The 14,712-nt window shown below is 44.9% G+C and overlaps 1 protein-coding gene across 2 annotated transcripts in view; it reads left to right on the top strand.

Moving 5' to 3' along the window:
• Positions 1–14,132, top strand: part of KIF26A (kinesin family member 26A) — a 154,332-nt gene extending 140,200 nt beyond the window's left edge. For both annotated transcript variants that reach the window (XM_081908363.1, XM_081908362.1), the window contains exons 11-16: positions 651–813; positions 1,842–5,175; positions 7,902–8,092; positions 8,618–8,638; positions 10,457–10,607; positions 11,709–14,132. In XM_081908363.1, coding sequence (XP_081764489.1) covers positions 651–813; positions 1,842–5,175; positions 7,902–8,092; positions 8,618–8,638; positions 10,457–10,607; positions 11,709–11,887 — 4,039 coding nt within the window. In that variant the 3' untranslated portion in view covers positions 11,888–14,132. The remainder of the gene's footprint in view (positions 1–650; positions 814–1,841; positions 5,176–7,901; positions 8,093–8,617; positions 8,639–10,456; positions 10,608–11,708) is intronic.
• Positions 14,133–14,712: the final 580 nt, after the last annotated feature.

Below are 14,712 nucleotides of genomic sequence, written 5' to 3'. Positions count from 1 at the left end.
TGGGAAAAATTCATAATTTATCTTAGAGACCGCTAGAAGCAAATGAAAACATTAGCAGGCTTACAATAATTCTTGTAATGTAGCCAGTACTATGGAGACAATGGAGTTATACAAAATACAGATTATTGGGAAAGATGCAGTAGAAAAGGTTTAATAATAGGACCCATGGAGGGGAGGTGGGAAGTCAAGAGATTCGGAGGAATCTGTAAATGTGAATGTGTATGATTGTATTGTTACAGTTTTATACTTGTAAAACCAAATAAAAATTATTTCAAAGAAGGGAAAAAAGACAATAGCACAATAAGGCACATGCTATTTTCATTTTATTGCAAAATTGGGCTGGATTGCTTTCTTCTCCTTGAAGGTTATACGTGAGCATGAGATGGCTCATGCATGGAAAATCTCGCACTCGCATATAACCTTAGAAAACAAACACAAGTGAATAAACTGCAAGTGGTGCTTAGAAAGCCTAAGGAAAGTATTGTAAGTTATTATAGACATTGAGCCGTTGCACTCAGGTCCTGCTTAAAGGCTTCCTATAGCAGCTGGTTGGCCATTGTAAGGATAGGGTGCTGGACTAGACAGGCCTTTGGTCTGCTCCAGTAAAGCTTTTCTCATGTTTTTATTTGTGTTTCTCTCGTGTTCCCCAGGGACAACAAACTGACCATGCTGCTGAGAGAATCGCTCGGGAACATCAACTGCAGGACGACCATGCTAGCTCACATCTCGGATTCCCCGGCTAATTATGCAGAAAGTCTCACAACAATCCAGCTTGCCTCCCGTATCCATAGGATGAGGAAGAAGAAATCCAAGGTTGGTGCGCAAAACCAGCGAAGCAGGAGTTCTCTCCTCTACCTCAGAATTCCTCAACCTAGGTCCCCGTGTGTTAGACTGCAGGTCCCATTTCCCCTGACAATTGGCTTAGCTTGCTAAGGATGATGGGATTTGTAGTCCAACAACTTCTGGAGACCAAGGGTTGAAGAACAGTGTGGTAGACTATATAAGTCTAGGTTGCCATACTTGACCCAGGGATAATGTCTGCTGCTTTTACACCTCTAATGAGTGGAGATGGTTTGTGGCAGCCTCATGCCCTGAGTCTGTCTCAAGCATTAACTCATGTATCTTACTTGCCTGATACAAGCTGCAAAGCAACGAGTGCTTTTTATTTTTTAAAAATGCAGTAACTCAGTGTCTGTCCCAGCAATAAAATCACTACTCAGAAGGTAGCAGCACAGAAGCAAATCAGATATTGGGATTGCATATGCAGGTGCTATGAAATGTTCCCCACTGAACTTTGCCGTCCCTTTTGTAGGCAGGAGGTGGGTGCACTTGAGGGCTTTTCAAAGGGATGGGAAACTTTACCGCCACTTCTGCTCCCAGGAGGCTGCCTCTAACATCCCCTGAAGTTCCCTCGGTATTCTATCCATAAGCTGCCTTGAGTCCTGGTCTGGGAAAAAGGCAGACTATAAATAATAACAATAGGATACTACAAGATGATAGAGCATCATAATCAGAGAACTTCTTAGCTAACACAACGACAACAAACCAGAAGTTACCAGGATCGGTGCTTCTGCTGAGGCAAAACAAAGCTGAGGGTTTTTTCAGTTGTGGGCGGCCACAGTTTCTTTGTTGCTTGAATGGACCAAGTGCTCCAAATCTGTTGCAGGGAGCCAAACAAATTTTCTGCAGCATGATTATTTATAAATGTTGTTCATAATTATAGCAGAGAATAAGATTTGGGGTGTGGAACTGCAAATGCCATTGGGTGGGAGGGATATACCTGCCCTGCTTAATGCATTTAATGCGAAAAAATGCATTTTATTGTTTTGTGCAATTGACAGTATGCATCCAGCTCTTCTGGAGGAGAAAGCTCATGTGAAGAGGGCCACATACGAAGACCTCCTCACCTGAGGCCATTTCATCCAAGGATTGTAGCTCTTGACCCTGACATTCCTGTACTGAACCTTTCCAACGAGACCGATTATTCCTCAAGCAGCGAACAGTCCTGCGACACAGTCATCTACGTGGGTCCCAACGGTGCAGCTTTGTCGGACCGGGAGCTGACAGATAACGAAGGCCCCCCAGAGTTTGTTCCAATCATCCCTTCCCTGAACAAGAAAAGAAACAAGGACACCCCTGGCCTTGCAAAGAGCTCTGACAAAGACCTTTTTAAGTGCAACACTTTCGCAGAGCTGCAGGAGCGGCTGGAATGCATCGACGGAAGCGAAGAGCCTGCCAAGTTCCTTGGTGGGGAAACCCCTGGCACGTCTTGCAGTGGCACCGTCCCGGCGAGTACAGAAAGCGAACAGTCCAAACCAAAACCACCGTCTCCTCCTGGGGGGTTTAAAAAACCAGCCTTGCAGGAAACGGGGCCTCCCAAAAAAGGACACAGCCTTTACTTCCAGCGCAATGGCAGCTGCCCTGAGAAGAAGGTCCCTCCCGCGAAGATGGAACACGCCAAACAGCAAGCCAAGCCTGAAGGCAAGAGAGCGGACTCGGACGGAGAGAAGGAGGACTCCTATAAGTTTCCGGCATGTAATACCGCTAAGGATCAAGAGCCAAGCCAAGCCGTCGCTGAGCCGGTTGTGAAAGAGAAATCTTTGTATGCCAAGAGGCCGTTGCCCAGCCCTGCACCCCCACCCCCTCAGCAGCAGCAGCAGGAGTCTACAATGAGGACCAAGCAAACGTACCTGAAGTTTGACCACTGTAACGCAGTCAGGACGCCGCCCGTGGGAATGAGCAAGCAAGTGGGTAGCGAATCTGAATCTAACCCTGAAGGAAGCACATTTTCGGCAACCAGCAACACAGAGCACCAAGGAGATGGCATAGAGGTCCATAGGTTCCGGTCATCTTTCCGAAGCAAGTGCTTCGACCGGGATATCCTGACGACGACGGTGACGTTGCAGCAGCCTGTGGAGCTCAATGGTGAAGATGAGCTTGTCTTCACGGTTGTTGAGGAGTTGTCCATCAGCGGGATTTTGGATAACGGGAGGCCTGCCAGCATCATCAGCTTCAACAGCGACTGCTCCCTGCAGGCCCTTGCCTCTGGATCCAGGCCAGTTAGTATCATCAGCAGTATAAATGATGAGTTTGATGCTTATACCTCCCAGGCAAGTGCCACCGGTGTCAACATTGATATCGTCGTGCCTTTTGCTGAAGACCCGTTCTCGAGCAGTAGCAGACGTTCCTCCATCAGCTCGTGGCTAAGCGAAGTCAGCATCTGTACGATTGAGAGCGATGGCTGCCGGTCCGGTGATGGTTTTCTTGCTCAGTCCTCTTACAGCTGCAGCAAGTCTGAGGAGCCCTTTATCATGGGTTCTCCCAACGCTCCTGTTCCCTTGCAAGCCGCCCTAAACGACAGCGGCTTCTGCTTTTCGGAGCTGGAGAGCAAGAGCATGATTTCCATCAGAGCATCAACAGGGGTCAACAGGAGTCCTCAGAACTGCGACGTAACCAAAGCATCTCAGACAGAAAGTGCTCTTTGCATCACCGACCAGCCAGCGTACGCTAAGCCTTCCAGCTCTCAAAACACAATGGTGATAGAAACAATACACTCCAGTCTTCCCCGGAGAACAAAAGCTACCTCATCCCCAACCCACAACAACAACAGCACCCTCAGCTGTAAGGAACTGCAGAAACCGCGTGTGATGTTTGAAGACCCCTGGCTGGTTCGTACAGGTGATCATTTGGAAGCAGACTCGCTGATATCTCCGAACTCTCCCATGTTCAGCGCTGAGAAGCAGTCGGCGAAGACTGCCCAACATTTAGATGGCACAGCTAGGCCAACAAAATCCCAGACAATGCTTGCTTGTTCACAGAGGGTTGTCGATGGTTGTGAAATGGCCTGCAAGACGTCCAGCGGAGCGGCTAAAAAACCCGATGCCGTCACAAAAATGCCACAGCTCAGGAGAGGTGCTACAACACTGGGTGTGGTTCCTGTGTCGCACAGCAGCGGTGCGGCTGCAGAAGCTATGAGCAGGGGAAGTTGTGAAGCTGTTTTTGCCACCGGAAGCCTGAAAAAGAAAAGCCTACAGCAAAAATCCAGCATGTTGCCCAGGCCAAGTGGGACAATACCTCCAGCACCCCCCGTGCGTAAATCAAGCCTCGAGCAGAAAAATGGCGGGATACAGAACGGTGGGGGGAAGGCCTCAGGACTGGACCTTGCGAGGGCCACTACATCGAAGAACGAGGACGAATTTGATTTGCGATTGAGAGCTGGGTTGTGCGCTATCGAAAACAGTGGCGGCAGAGGCAACCTCAAGGCAGACCACTCTTTGCCCAAAGCGACCTCTAGTTTGAAGGCAAAGGCATCCAAAAATGAAGCTGTCCATCGATACGGGAGCCACATGTCCCTCGAGAGGTGCGACAGCCTGACGTCGGTCGGATCGAAAGCCAACCTGAGTAGGGAAAATGGCAGCATTGGGAATGGCAGGAATGGCCGGATGGTTCCAAGGCTTGGGGTTCCCCCTGTCCCTTCTGGCTTGACATCGCCTCCATCGCTCACCACACCTTTGCCCGGCAAAAACAGCCAGGCCAAAGGTGCCGCAAGTCAGAAGACACCGGCCAACGGGAATAAGAGCCGCAGCCTTTCGGCCAGCGGGTCCAAGTCTTTGAGCTCCTCCGTGAAATCGTTGGCTCCATCTGTTGGGAAGACCTCCGGCATCCCCTTGAGTGGGAAAGCCGTGCCGCGATCTCTGCAAGGCGTAAGCAGCAAGCCGGGTCGAGGAACCATCATGGGGACCAAACAGGCCATCAGGGCAGCCAACAGCCGTGTGAACGAGCTGGCATCGGGCAGTTCGGTCAAGATGAGCCACTTCCGGGTGTCGACGGACTCCGACAGCGGCAACGACAGCGGGATTAATCTGAGTGACGAGAAGTCGCAGGTCCCAGTGCTGCCGTCTCCGTACAGCAAGATAACTGCCCCAAGGCGGCCTCAGCGCTACAGTAGCGGGCACGGGAGCGACAACAGCAGCGTCCTGAGTGGGGAGCTGCCCCCAGCAATGGGCCGGACGGCTCTTTTCTACCACAGCGGCGGCAGCAGCGGCTACGAAAGCATGATCCGTGACAGCGAAGCCACCGGCAGTGCATCCTCGGCGCACGATTCCATGAGTGAAAGTGGCATGTCTTCGCCTGGTCGCATGAGAAGTTTGAAATCCCCAAAGAAAAGATCAACAGGTAAGGAAAGGAGCTGGGGGGATGGACACACAACTATTCTAATGTGAACATTCCCATTTCCTTGGATTTAAATGGTTCCCTTGCGCGTTACTCCAGATGCGTTGCTTGAAGCAGGAAACTGGAACCAAGCACCGGGTGGGGGCAGTGGTCTGGATTGGGACCCCCACGTGTCAGGGGGAGAGGTTTAACATTTCTCTTTCTTGCAACTAGCCTGTAAAAAAAAAAAGTTATATTGATACCTGAGGCAGGTTGTCCCCCCATCACTGTTTATTTTGCAAGGAGCTCATTTTTCCATGATCGCAGCGGGGGAAGGGGTGGGAGTTTAACCTCCTCCTCATGCAAAGTGGTCCCAATCAGATCAGGGCTCTCATTGTTTTAATTAAGGGGGGGGGGCACAACTTCCCTGCGATTGTTTCAGCTTTGCTTTGCAACCCAAATAGCCTGTTTTCTGCCCTTCATCCCCATCGAAGGCTGTGGTTTTTTTTTTATATATAAATATTTATTAGAGTTTTTAGAAAAAAGAATACAATGATAATAAACATTATTGCTTTGTTTTAACAAAAATTCATAATATCCTTGAACTTCCTCACGTCTCCCGCTCCCATTTACATCATTAATAAATTTTTGTCAAGCAAATTATCATCTTATTTCCAAATCTATAACCACTTACTTAAATACAATAAAATAATTCTCGAAGGCTGTGGTTTTTGAGGCGTGGTCGGGAAGGAATCCTTCAAATTCATCATACTTTTAAAAACTATTCCTTTTAAGATGCCGTGCTTCGTTTCAGAATTTAATTCGTCTCTTTGCACAACTCTGATTGGCAGGTCCCCCAGTGAAAATAAATAAGATATAAAAGAATTTTTTTTCAAGAAAAAAAGAATGCACTAAACTTTGTGATTAATGCTGCTAATTAGCTACAAACCTAAGGCTTTCATTAGTTTTACAACGCATTTAGACAATCAACTGAAATTAGAAATAGATTGGAGATTCACTTGTTTAATCAGTTCCAAGTGGCTTCGTTTCATATAAGTGTTTACTTAGACTAGGATCCCCTCCAACTTCTGGAAGAAATGAGTAAGAGATTATCTAGTTTGATAGTGGACAAGCCAAGTTAGAGAGCAATTCATTCGGGGCTTATTTTGCTAAAGTAGCTTTTTCCCCCTGAAGCGTGTCTTGCTAAAGTAGCTTTTGATTTTTCAGGTGGTGGCAACAGACATTTTCACTATGAGTACTAACAAACAAACAAAAAACGAACGCTATGACAACAGTAATAACAATATCAACTTTCCTTCTCCACCCAACCCCTCAAATGGTTTACAAGTATAAGATCATTTACAGTAGTCCATTATGCATTGCCAAATTAAACACCTCCACTCTTCACACTGTATTGGGCTTGCCTAAAGGGCCCCTCCAACTACCTGGAGATGATTTTGGAAGGGCGCAGAATCCTTCAATGGAGTAAACAGGCTTTCCCTAAGCAGAGAGATAGAATTGGGTACAGACTTAGATATTGAATTAATCACATGTTTATTGTCATTGGAAACATCAGACGGTGAAAATGTTAGCATTTTCAGAAATTTCAAACTAAGAAAACTGGGAGATTGAGTTCCTGTTCATGCCAAGTCAGGCCCTTTGAATTAAATGGATTGCATTATCAAAATAACAAAGGCCACGCACCTTTGTGGTGCTCTCCATCTTTCTTCTACCTGCCCCTGGCAGGTTAGTAAACATTGGACCTTTTTGCCCCTCATGATGATGAATGGGAGTGAGCAGGAACTGATGGAGTGGTACCCAATTTCATAACTCATGAAAGGTTGTGAATGGCACCATTAATGCCCTAAAATGTATGTTTATACACACAAACACATATTACAGTGTGTGTGTGTGTGTGTGTGTGTGTCTGTGTCTGTGTCTGTGTATGTGTATGTGTATCTATCATGGTATGTTTCCTGGCCTCAGTGACCAATTTGCTTCATTGTAGAGCAATCAGTTTAAAGACCTGGCTGCAGCTGTTCTCTTTTCATAGCACATCAACCTCTTAAGTCTCTCCCACAAATCAATATTAACAGCTGTGTAAGGTTGCGCACATATTGAGAAGGTTTTACTGGCTGATGGATTTGTATTTGCTTTTGCCCCAGGAAATGCTTTCTAAGGTCTTGCCTTTTTTAAAAAAAATAAAAAATGACAAACAGTTCCTTTTCTCAATTGGAATTGTCGTCTTGTCAATAAATTACTGCTTAACTTTTGGAGTGCTTAGAGCTTTGGCACTCCTATACATTCTGGCGTTGCTCTGCGTTTTAGATTTTTTTTGGGGGGGGGGATCAAGGTGACTAATCCCAACAGCATAATGCTGGTTGCTCAGAAGTGAACCCATTTTGTTCAAGTGTACTTAATTCTCTGGGATCGTGGCTATGTTCATCTCGATAGCAATGCATTTATTATAGAGCAGGAGATGTTTAATCTCAGGGTCATGCGTTGGAGCCCCACGTTGCGCAAAAGATTCCTGCCTTGCAGGGGGTTGAACTTGATGACCCTCACAGTCCCTTCCAAAGCTAAAATATGATTTTTATAACTATTGACTGTCTGCAGGTGGATGTAAGCTGCCTGCTTGTCTGGCTTGGAATGCTTATGGATTTGCTAGATGAAAAATGCAAAAAAAATAAAATAAAAAAAAAATAAGCTCCATGTTTTGCTTTGCCCCCCCTTTTCTGAAATCATCTCAGGTTTCCAGCGCCGTCGACTGATTCCAGCTCCTCTTCCAGATTCTGCGTCCCTGGGGAGAAAGCAGAGTGTCACCGGCCAGTGGGTTGATCTACCACCCTTGCCGGGCACTTTGAAAGAGCCATTTGAAATTAAAGTTTATGAGATTGATGATGTGGAACGATTACAGCGGCACAGACAAGAGGAAACTGAGGTCAGCACATATTTTACGGTAACTCCGGACAATTTAAACGGCACAGCATTCAAGGCAGGGTTGTTGCTCTAAATCTCACGCATGGCATTAGGGGAGAATGGAATGCAATTAAAGTGCTTTTGTTATCCTTTTTATTAAAAAAAAATTAAAAAATTCATATGTTGGGGTACCATGCCCATAGAAAATAATTGCTGTCTGCCATTAATTGTGTTTAACGTAGCTGATGGAGTGAGTGGAGAATATCAATTAATATGTTACGAGAAGGCTTTATAATCATTGCCTGCTTGATGAAATTTTATGGGCTTTCTTCACCAAAGGGTCATTAACTCTTTATGTTAATGGCATAAAGCATCCCGGTTAGGATTCTGTTAAATTCAAGATGTTGTGAGTTTAATTTACTTGTAATTGGGAAAACAATTCAGTTAATTCTGAGTTGGTGACAGGGATTGCAGTCATTTGTCTGGTGCCATTTTCACCCCCTAATACAAAAAAAGGGTAACGTCTCCTTTTTTCTTCTACCAACAGCCTTTCCAGGATGTTGAAAAGGTAAGTCATATCTTTGGATCTTCCTTATACCGACCAAAACAACCAAAACAGAATTTCCAATTGCTGTGTTTGCTAAGGAATGCCAAGTGAAGTGGACGAGTTGTCGCCAACCCACTTCTATTCAGAGTCAGACCCATTGGGAATAAATGGACCTAAAGCAGGCACGTCCATAAATTTCAATGGGTCTACCTTGAGTATGGGTAGTATTGGATACAACCTGATGTAATTTAGCTTGTCCCCACAGTTATTGTTCTTACAGATCACTTAGAGAGAGGGGGTGTCTCTAATCTCAGGCTTGCAGTCTGTTAAAACAACAGCAACAAGAGAGAACCCTTAGGGTGAGTAGAAAGTGGGGAGCATTTGCATCAAAGACGAGGTAGGCAGGAAGAGTGTGTGCACATAGAAACATGGAGCATTTCTCCTGGAGAAGCCAAATCAGGGATGTGCTCATGTGAGTCTCAGCCCTTCCCCCTGCTTTTCTTCTGCAACACTTCCCTCCTCCCAATCCCATAACCCCACATTCAGATATGAATCTGCATTTCCCAATCAAATGGAGAAAAGCACCTGGGGTAAGATGCTGCAGAGGAAACAAGGAGTGTGTGGGAAGGGTTAAGCAACCACATGCACATCCTCCTCGTGCCCCCCCCCCCGCAGATATTCCAGTCCAGTCCTTCTTTTCATGTCAATATATTACTGGGCTGGGTTCAAGGCACTTGTGTTGAAATACAAAGCCCTGAAGAACGTGAGTCCAGGGTTCCTTAAGGTCCACTCTGAGCCCTGACATCCCAGCTTGATCACTGGGGAGTGCTTGTTGTTGTTGTTTAGTCGTTTAGTCGTGTCTGACTCTCCATGACCCCATGGACCAGAGCATGCCAGGCACTCCTGTCTTCCACTGCCTCCTGCTGTTTAGTCAAACTCACGTTGGTAGCTTCGAGAACACTGTCCAACCATCTCGTCCTCTGCCGTCCCCTTCTCCTTGTGCCCTCCATCTTTCCCAACATCAGGGTCTTTTCCAGGGAGTCTTCTCTTCTCATGAGGTGGCCAAAGTACTGGAGCCTCAGCTTCAGGATCTGTCCTTTCAGTGAGCACTCAGGGCTGATTCCCTTAAGAGTGGATACGTTTGATCTTCTTGCAGTCCATGGGACTCTCAAGAGTCTCCTCCAGCACCAATGGGTTCTTAGCTGTCCCCAGTGTTACAAAGGCCTGACTGGCGTTGAGCACTTGGCATCACCAATGTCATGCTGTGGGATATCATTCCAGCAGTGATTCCCTAGGCATCATGGCTTTTGTACTTGAAGGCATCTCTTGAAGACCTTCTTATTCCAACAGGCCTATGGAGCTGTTTAAACTTTATTGATTCTCCTTGATATTTTATATGACATGGCACTATATATATATAGAGAGAGAGAGAGGCACAAGGATGGATTGGGAATCTTGCCCACTCAGATTTTGCAGCCTTCCTTTCCTTTACTAAAACATATTTACTTTTTTGCAGTGGTGAGGAAACCATTTCTGTTTGTAACGGCTGAAATTTAAGAGTTTCGTAGGGAAGTACATTAGCTGGGAGAGTGGCAGTAAATGCCTTAAGTGCTCATAGCATGTTGCTTTTATTAGATTAGCATCCATGGAAGTCCACTTCCAGCAAGGGTAGCAGGGAGGGAGAAAACCCTTCTGCTGTTTAATGTTCTGTGCTTGTGCTGCACAACAGTGGTTGAAGCGGAATGATAAGGGCAATAGGTTTTTGTGGGGCTTTTTTGGAGAGTAGCAGGCAGATGGCCAGCGAAATTAACAAATCGGTAATTTTTATCTCCCCCGAAGGGCCTGATATATTTTAATACCAAGCTGAAAATCCTGGAGAGGCGCCACCAGCGGATTAGAGAAGTGAAAGCAAAGCATGAGTTCTTGAAAGATGAGTTGGAGGAAACAAAGTGTAGGTTGATGTTGGATCCAAGCAAGTGGAAAGGAGAATGTAAGTATTTCCCAGCAAGTCGCGATAAAGATTCTGTGTGTAGATGATGCAGAAATACAGACTAGGGGTGAGCAAATCTGCCAGTTTCTTCTGGTTCCTCATTTTCCCAGTCATAAGTTCAGTTCACCCCATTTCTGCATCAGTTTGTGGCTTTGCGACATGATTTTCGCTTTGTAACCAATCAGTATTTGCTGATGGTTTTAATGGTGCTTCCCCCCCAGTTATGAACATTTTGACTGAATTGTACTTTGTATGTGTTGCATGCCGCCTTGATATGATTTCATGAAAAGTGTGGATCATGGAACACTTCAGGAAATAAATAAAATAAACGATAATAGGCAGAGCTAAATAGACCAGTAGCCTGAGTCTGTGTAGGTTCCTGTGTCCCTAACATGCATCAGCGCCAGTGTGGACTTTAGGGTGGAACTGGGTTCTCACTGTGACAAATGGATGTTGCCTCCCACAAATGGCATGTTTTGTGTAAGTTGATAGAAGCTCTTAAGAATAGTAGAAGAGCCTGCCAAATTGCGCCAGTGGCTGGACTCTGTATCCTGTTCTTGCAGTGGCGAACCCAAATAGATGCCTGTGGGAATTCTGAAAGCAGGAATTGAGTGCGCCAGGCCACTCCCCTCTAGCGAGTCCCAGCAACTGGGATTTCTAGATTGGTTAAAAGTTGGATGCATTTCCTTAACCAGTTGCTTGCTACCAGAATAGCGGTTGTCAAACAAAACAACCATATCCCCTACATAGACAATCATGTCTCACTGGAGTGGCTATTCCTCTGAACAAGAAGATCAGGACATAGTTGTTACTATGCCCTCCTTCCCCACCATAAAAATAGTGGAAGAGGGTGGCCAGCTCATCACAGGAGATGCAAGAGAGGCTGTCGCCAGACTCTGCAAACTCCTGATGCAATTGTGTGGTACGTCACAGTGAGGGGAGCATTGCTTGAAGCCAGCATGATGCAACTGCTGCTCACCTGTGACATTTGCCAGGTGAACAGCTTCAACAGGGTTGATTCCGAGAGAGACTGCTGTTTGGATAACAAAGCCGCTTTTTTTATGCTAACTCTCTTTATGCTAACTCTCTTTATGCTAACAGTCGAGGTTGACCCTGATCTCGACAAGGAGTCGCAAGATTACCTGGAGGCATTGGAACAAGTGACTGAGGAACTAGAGCAGTGTGTGAATCTGTGCAAGTCGCACGTCATGATAGTCACCTGCTTTGACATTGGGGTGATCTGTGACACCCAGGATGGAGCGCGGGAAGTGGAAGTTTGAAGGCGGGTCTGCAAAGGGACGTAAGCAGGAGGAGCCAAACTTTCAAAAGATGGGTGGTGGTGGTGGTTGAAGTATTGGAAAGCGGAGGTGGAAACATGAAGACTTAACGCGACAAAGAATGTTCTCGGAGCCTGGAGGAATTAGAATGTTCTAAACCTTTACGGTGCCTCAGCAACCTATGAAATGTACAAAGATCAACTTGATTTTCTAATAGAGGAAAGCAGGAAAAAAATCTATTAGGAACCAACTCTATTTGCAAAGCGGAAGTGCCTTTACTGTTCATTGTTGACTTGTTTTTTCGATTTTGTATTTGTTGCTAGAATTGAAACCAGCAAACCTAAACAGACCATAAAATGTATTCCTATGAAATATTTTATACTGTATAGTGTAATTTATGACTATATGTAAAAAACAAAAATTGTAGCGAAAGCAATAAGTAAATTATGTTTTCATACCTGAATTTGCCTCCTTGTTTCATGGAAAAGCTGGTTTATGTAGCAGAACAACAACAACAAAAAATAATTGTATTATAATTGCTTTTTCATGGTTTAGGATTCGAGATATTTTTATGAACATTTATCTATTGGAAAGGTGTATTATGAAATTCCAAATAGCCTGGTTTGTATTCATTTTTTGTACTCTTCCTTTTGCAGATCACGAGGAACATGTTTTTTAATTCCACGTTTTGTATACAAATAGTAGGGCTGAACTGCTTGGTGGCTTAGTCGGTTGGAACAATCGATTAAAAACCTTGCAATTGATTAAAAGGTGCCTCCTGATTCATCGAAGGGAAGATTTGTAAAATGCTGTTTAAACTTGTTTTGAATACAGATACTTGGCAAAAGATGAAGATGGCAGGCACCCTCACAGGGGAGAGAGTTCTCCCCGTTCTCTCATTCAAGAAGGCAGGAATTCCTCTTCCAAGCTGCAACACACATGTGCGTAATTTTTCAATGGACGTACACTTCCCCCTGATTTGAAACCACTGTTTTTATTTGTTATTCAAGTGTACGTGGTTTTAGCCCATTAATTAATTATCTGATCAAAGGGCTGAAAACTCAGTTAATCAACTTAGCCTAAAGCCACTTACTCTAGAATGGCCCATTTGGAGCCTATTTGGGAAGAGTTAAAGCAAGAGTAAGTTGGAAGAGCCTTGGTAAGCAAGGGCCAACCTATGCCTTATAACACACATTAAACACCTGCATTAAAACTGCAACAGCTTTTTCCTAATCAAGGCCACTTTGGGATTGGGTAGTTTTCAACAGAGAAGCAGCTGCAGGGGAAGGTGCTTAACCCCTTCCCTACCTGCTGCTTTTTTAGGAAAGCAGCGGGTAGATGTGGGTTAAGCACTCTATCCAGCCATTTCTGTGCTGGGAATTGCCTAAGGTGGCTTTGAGTAGGGGGGAAAAGCAGCTACTGAGTCATTAATGCAGACATTTTGTTGTGTAATATGTAGTTTGGCCCTCACTTTGATAATGGACCTCATTCATCACAGATCCCCTTTTCTAGGATTTCTTGACCCAGGGGGCTGGCATCACAAGGCCCCACATGTTGTATCCATCACAGTAAGCCTTTTCATTGGAAAAGGTGCCTGTACCCCCCAAATGATGATCCTACCACATGACATTGGGGTGCCAGGTGGTTAATCTGGCCTGTTGGATTTGACGTTGCCAGTGCCTGCCTTAATGTAATCTAACCTGAGAAAGTCTGTAAACAACACTGTGGCTTTTTCCCCTCTCTCTTTCTCCTTCTGAGAGCAGGAATTAAGAATTATGTTTATTACCAAAATCACAAGGAAATGAGGTTTTAATAAAAAAAGGTCTTCTTTTTCTTTTTTAAAGTAAATATTAAGTTAGGTCCATATTTTTGTATAGTTTTGACAATAAATATAGCATTTGCATTTTATGAACTTTTAAAGGCAGATATATCTTTTTACAGTTTTTTCTAAGGAAGGCAAACTCTCAGGATTCTTTCTATACATGCTGCATGAATCTTGTGCTTTTTTTTCTTTTTGGAAGGGAACCATTTTTAAGAACTGTTGATAAAACTGTTGCCAAACAAAAATAAGACTTTCAAAATGGTTTGATAGTGTATGTAATAATGGCATTTCATAAGGAACCATATTTTCTGATCATCTTGCTTTGTATGGGGTTGGTTTTTTTCCGCCCAAAATCCTTTGTATAAATGTATACTATAATGGCTTGCTTCAGCTTTTCCATGTGAATAAAAATATGCATCTATTGTTTATGTGTCTCCTGAGTTCAGTGACTGGGTACTGTTCTGTCCAGGGCTGCCTCCATGATTGGGGAAACCTAGCCAGATGTTGTTGTTGTTTAGTCGTTTAGTCATGTCCGACTCTTTGTGACCCCATGAACCAGAGCACGCCAGGCACTCCTGTCTTCCACTGCCTCCCGCAGTTTGGTCAAACTCATGCTGGTAGCTTCGAGAACACTGTCCAACCATCTCGTCCTCTGTTGTCCCCTTCTCCTTGTGCTCTCCATATTTCCCAACATCAGGGTCTTTTCTAGGGAGTCTTCTCTTCTCATGAGGTGGCCAAAGTATTGGAGCCTCAGCTTCAGGATCTGTCCTTCCAGTGAGCATTCAGGGCTGATTTCCTTAAGAATGGAGAGGTTTGATCTTCTTGCAGTCCATGGGACTCTCAAGAGTCTCCTCCAGCACCATAGTTCAAAAGCATCATTTCTTCGGTGATCAGCCTTCTTTATGGTCCAGCTCTCACTTCCATACATCACTACTGGGATGGGTGGGGTATAACTATATATACCTTCCATACATCACTAGCCAGGTGGGTGGGGTATATAATAATA

The sequence above is a fragment of the Podarcis melisellensis genome (genome assembly GCF_964234715.1).
Source record: "Podarcis melisellensis genome assembly, chromosome: 1".
NCBI lineage: Eukaryota > Metazoa > Chordata > Lepidosauria > Squamata > Lacertidae > Podarcis > Podarcis melisellensis.
Note: the sequence above shows the minus strand (reverse complement) of the source record. Positions and strands in the feature narration are given on the sequence as shown.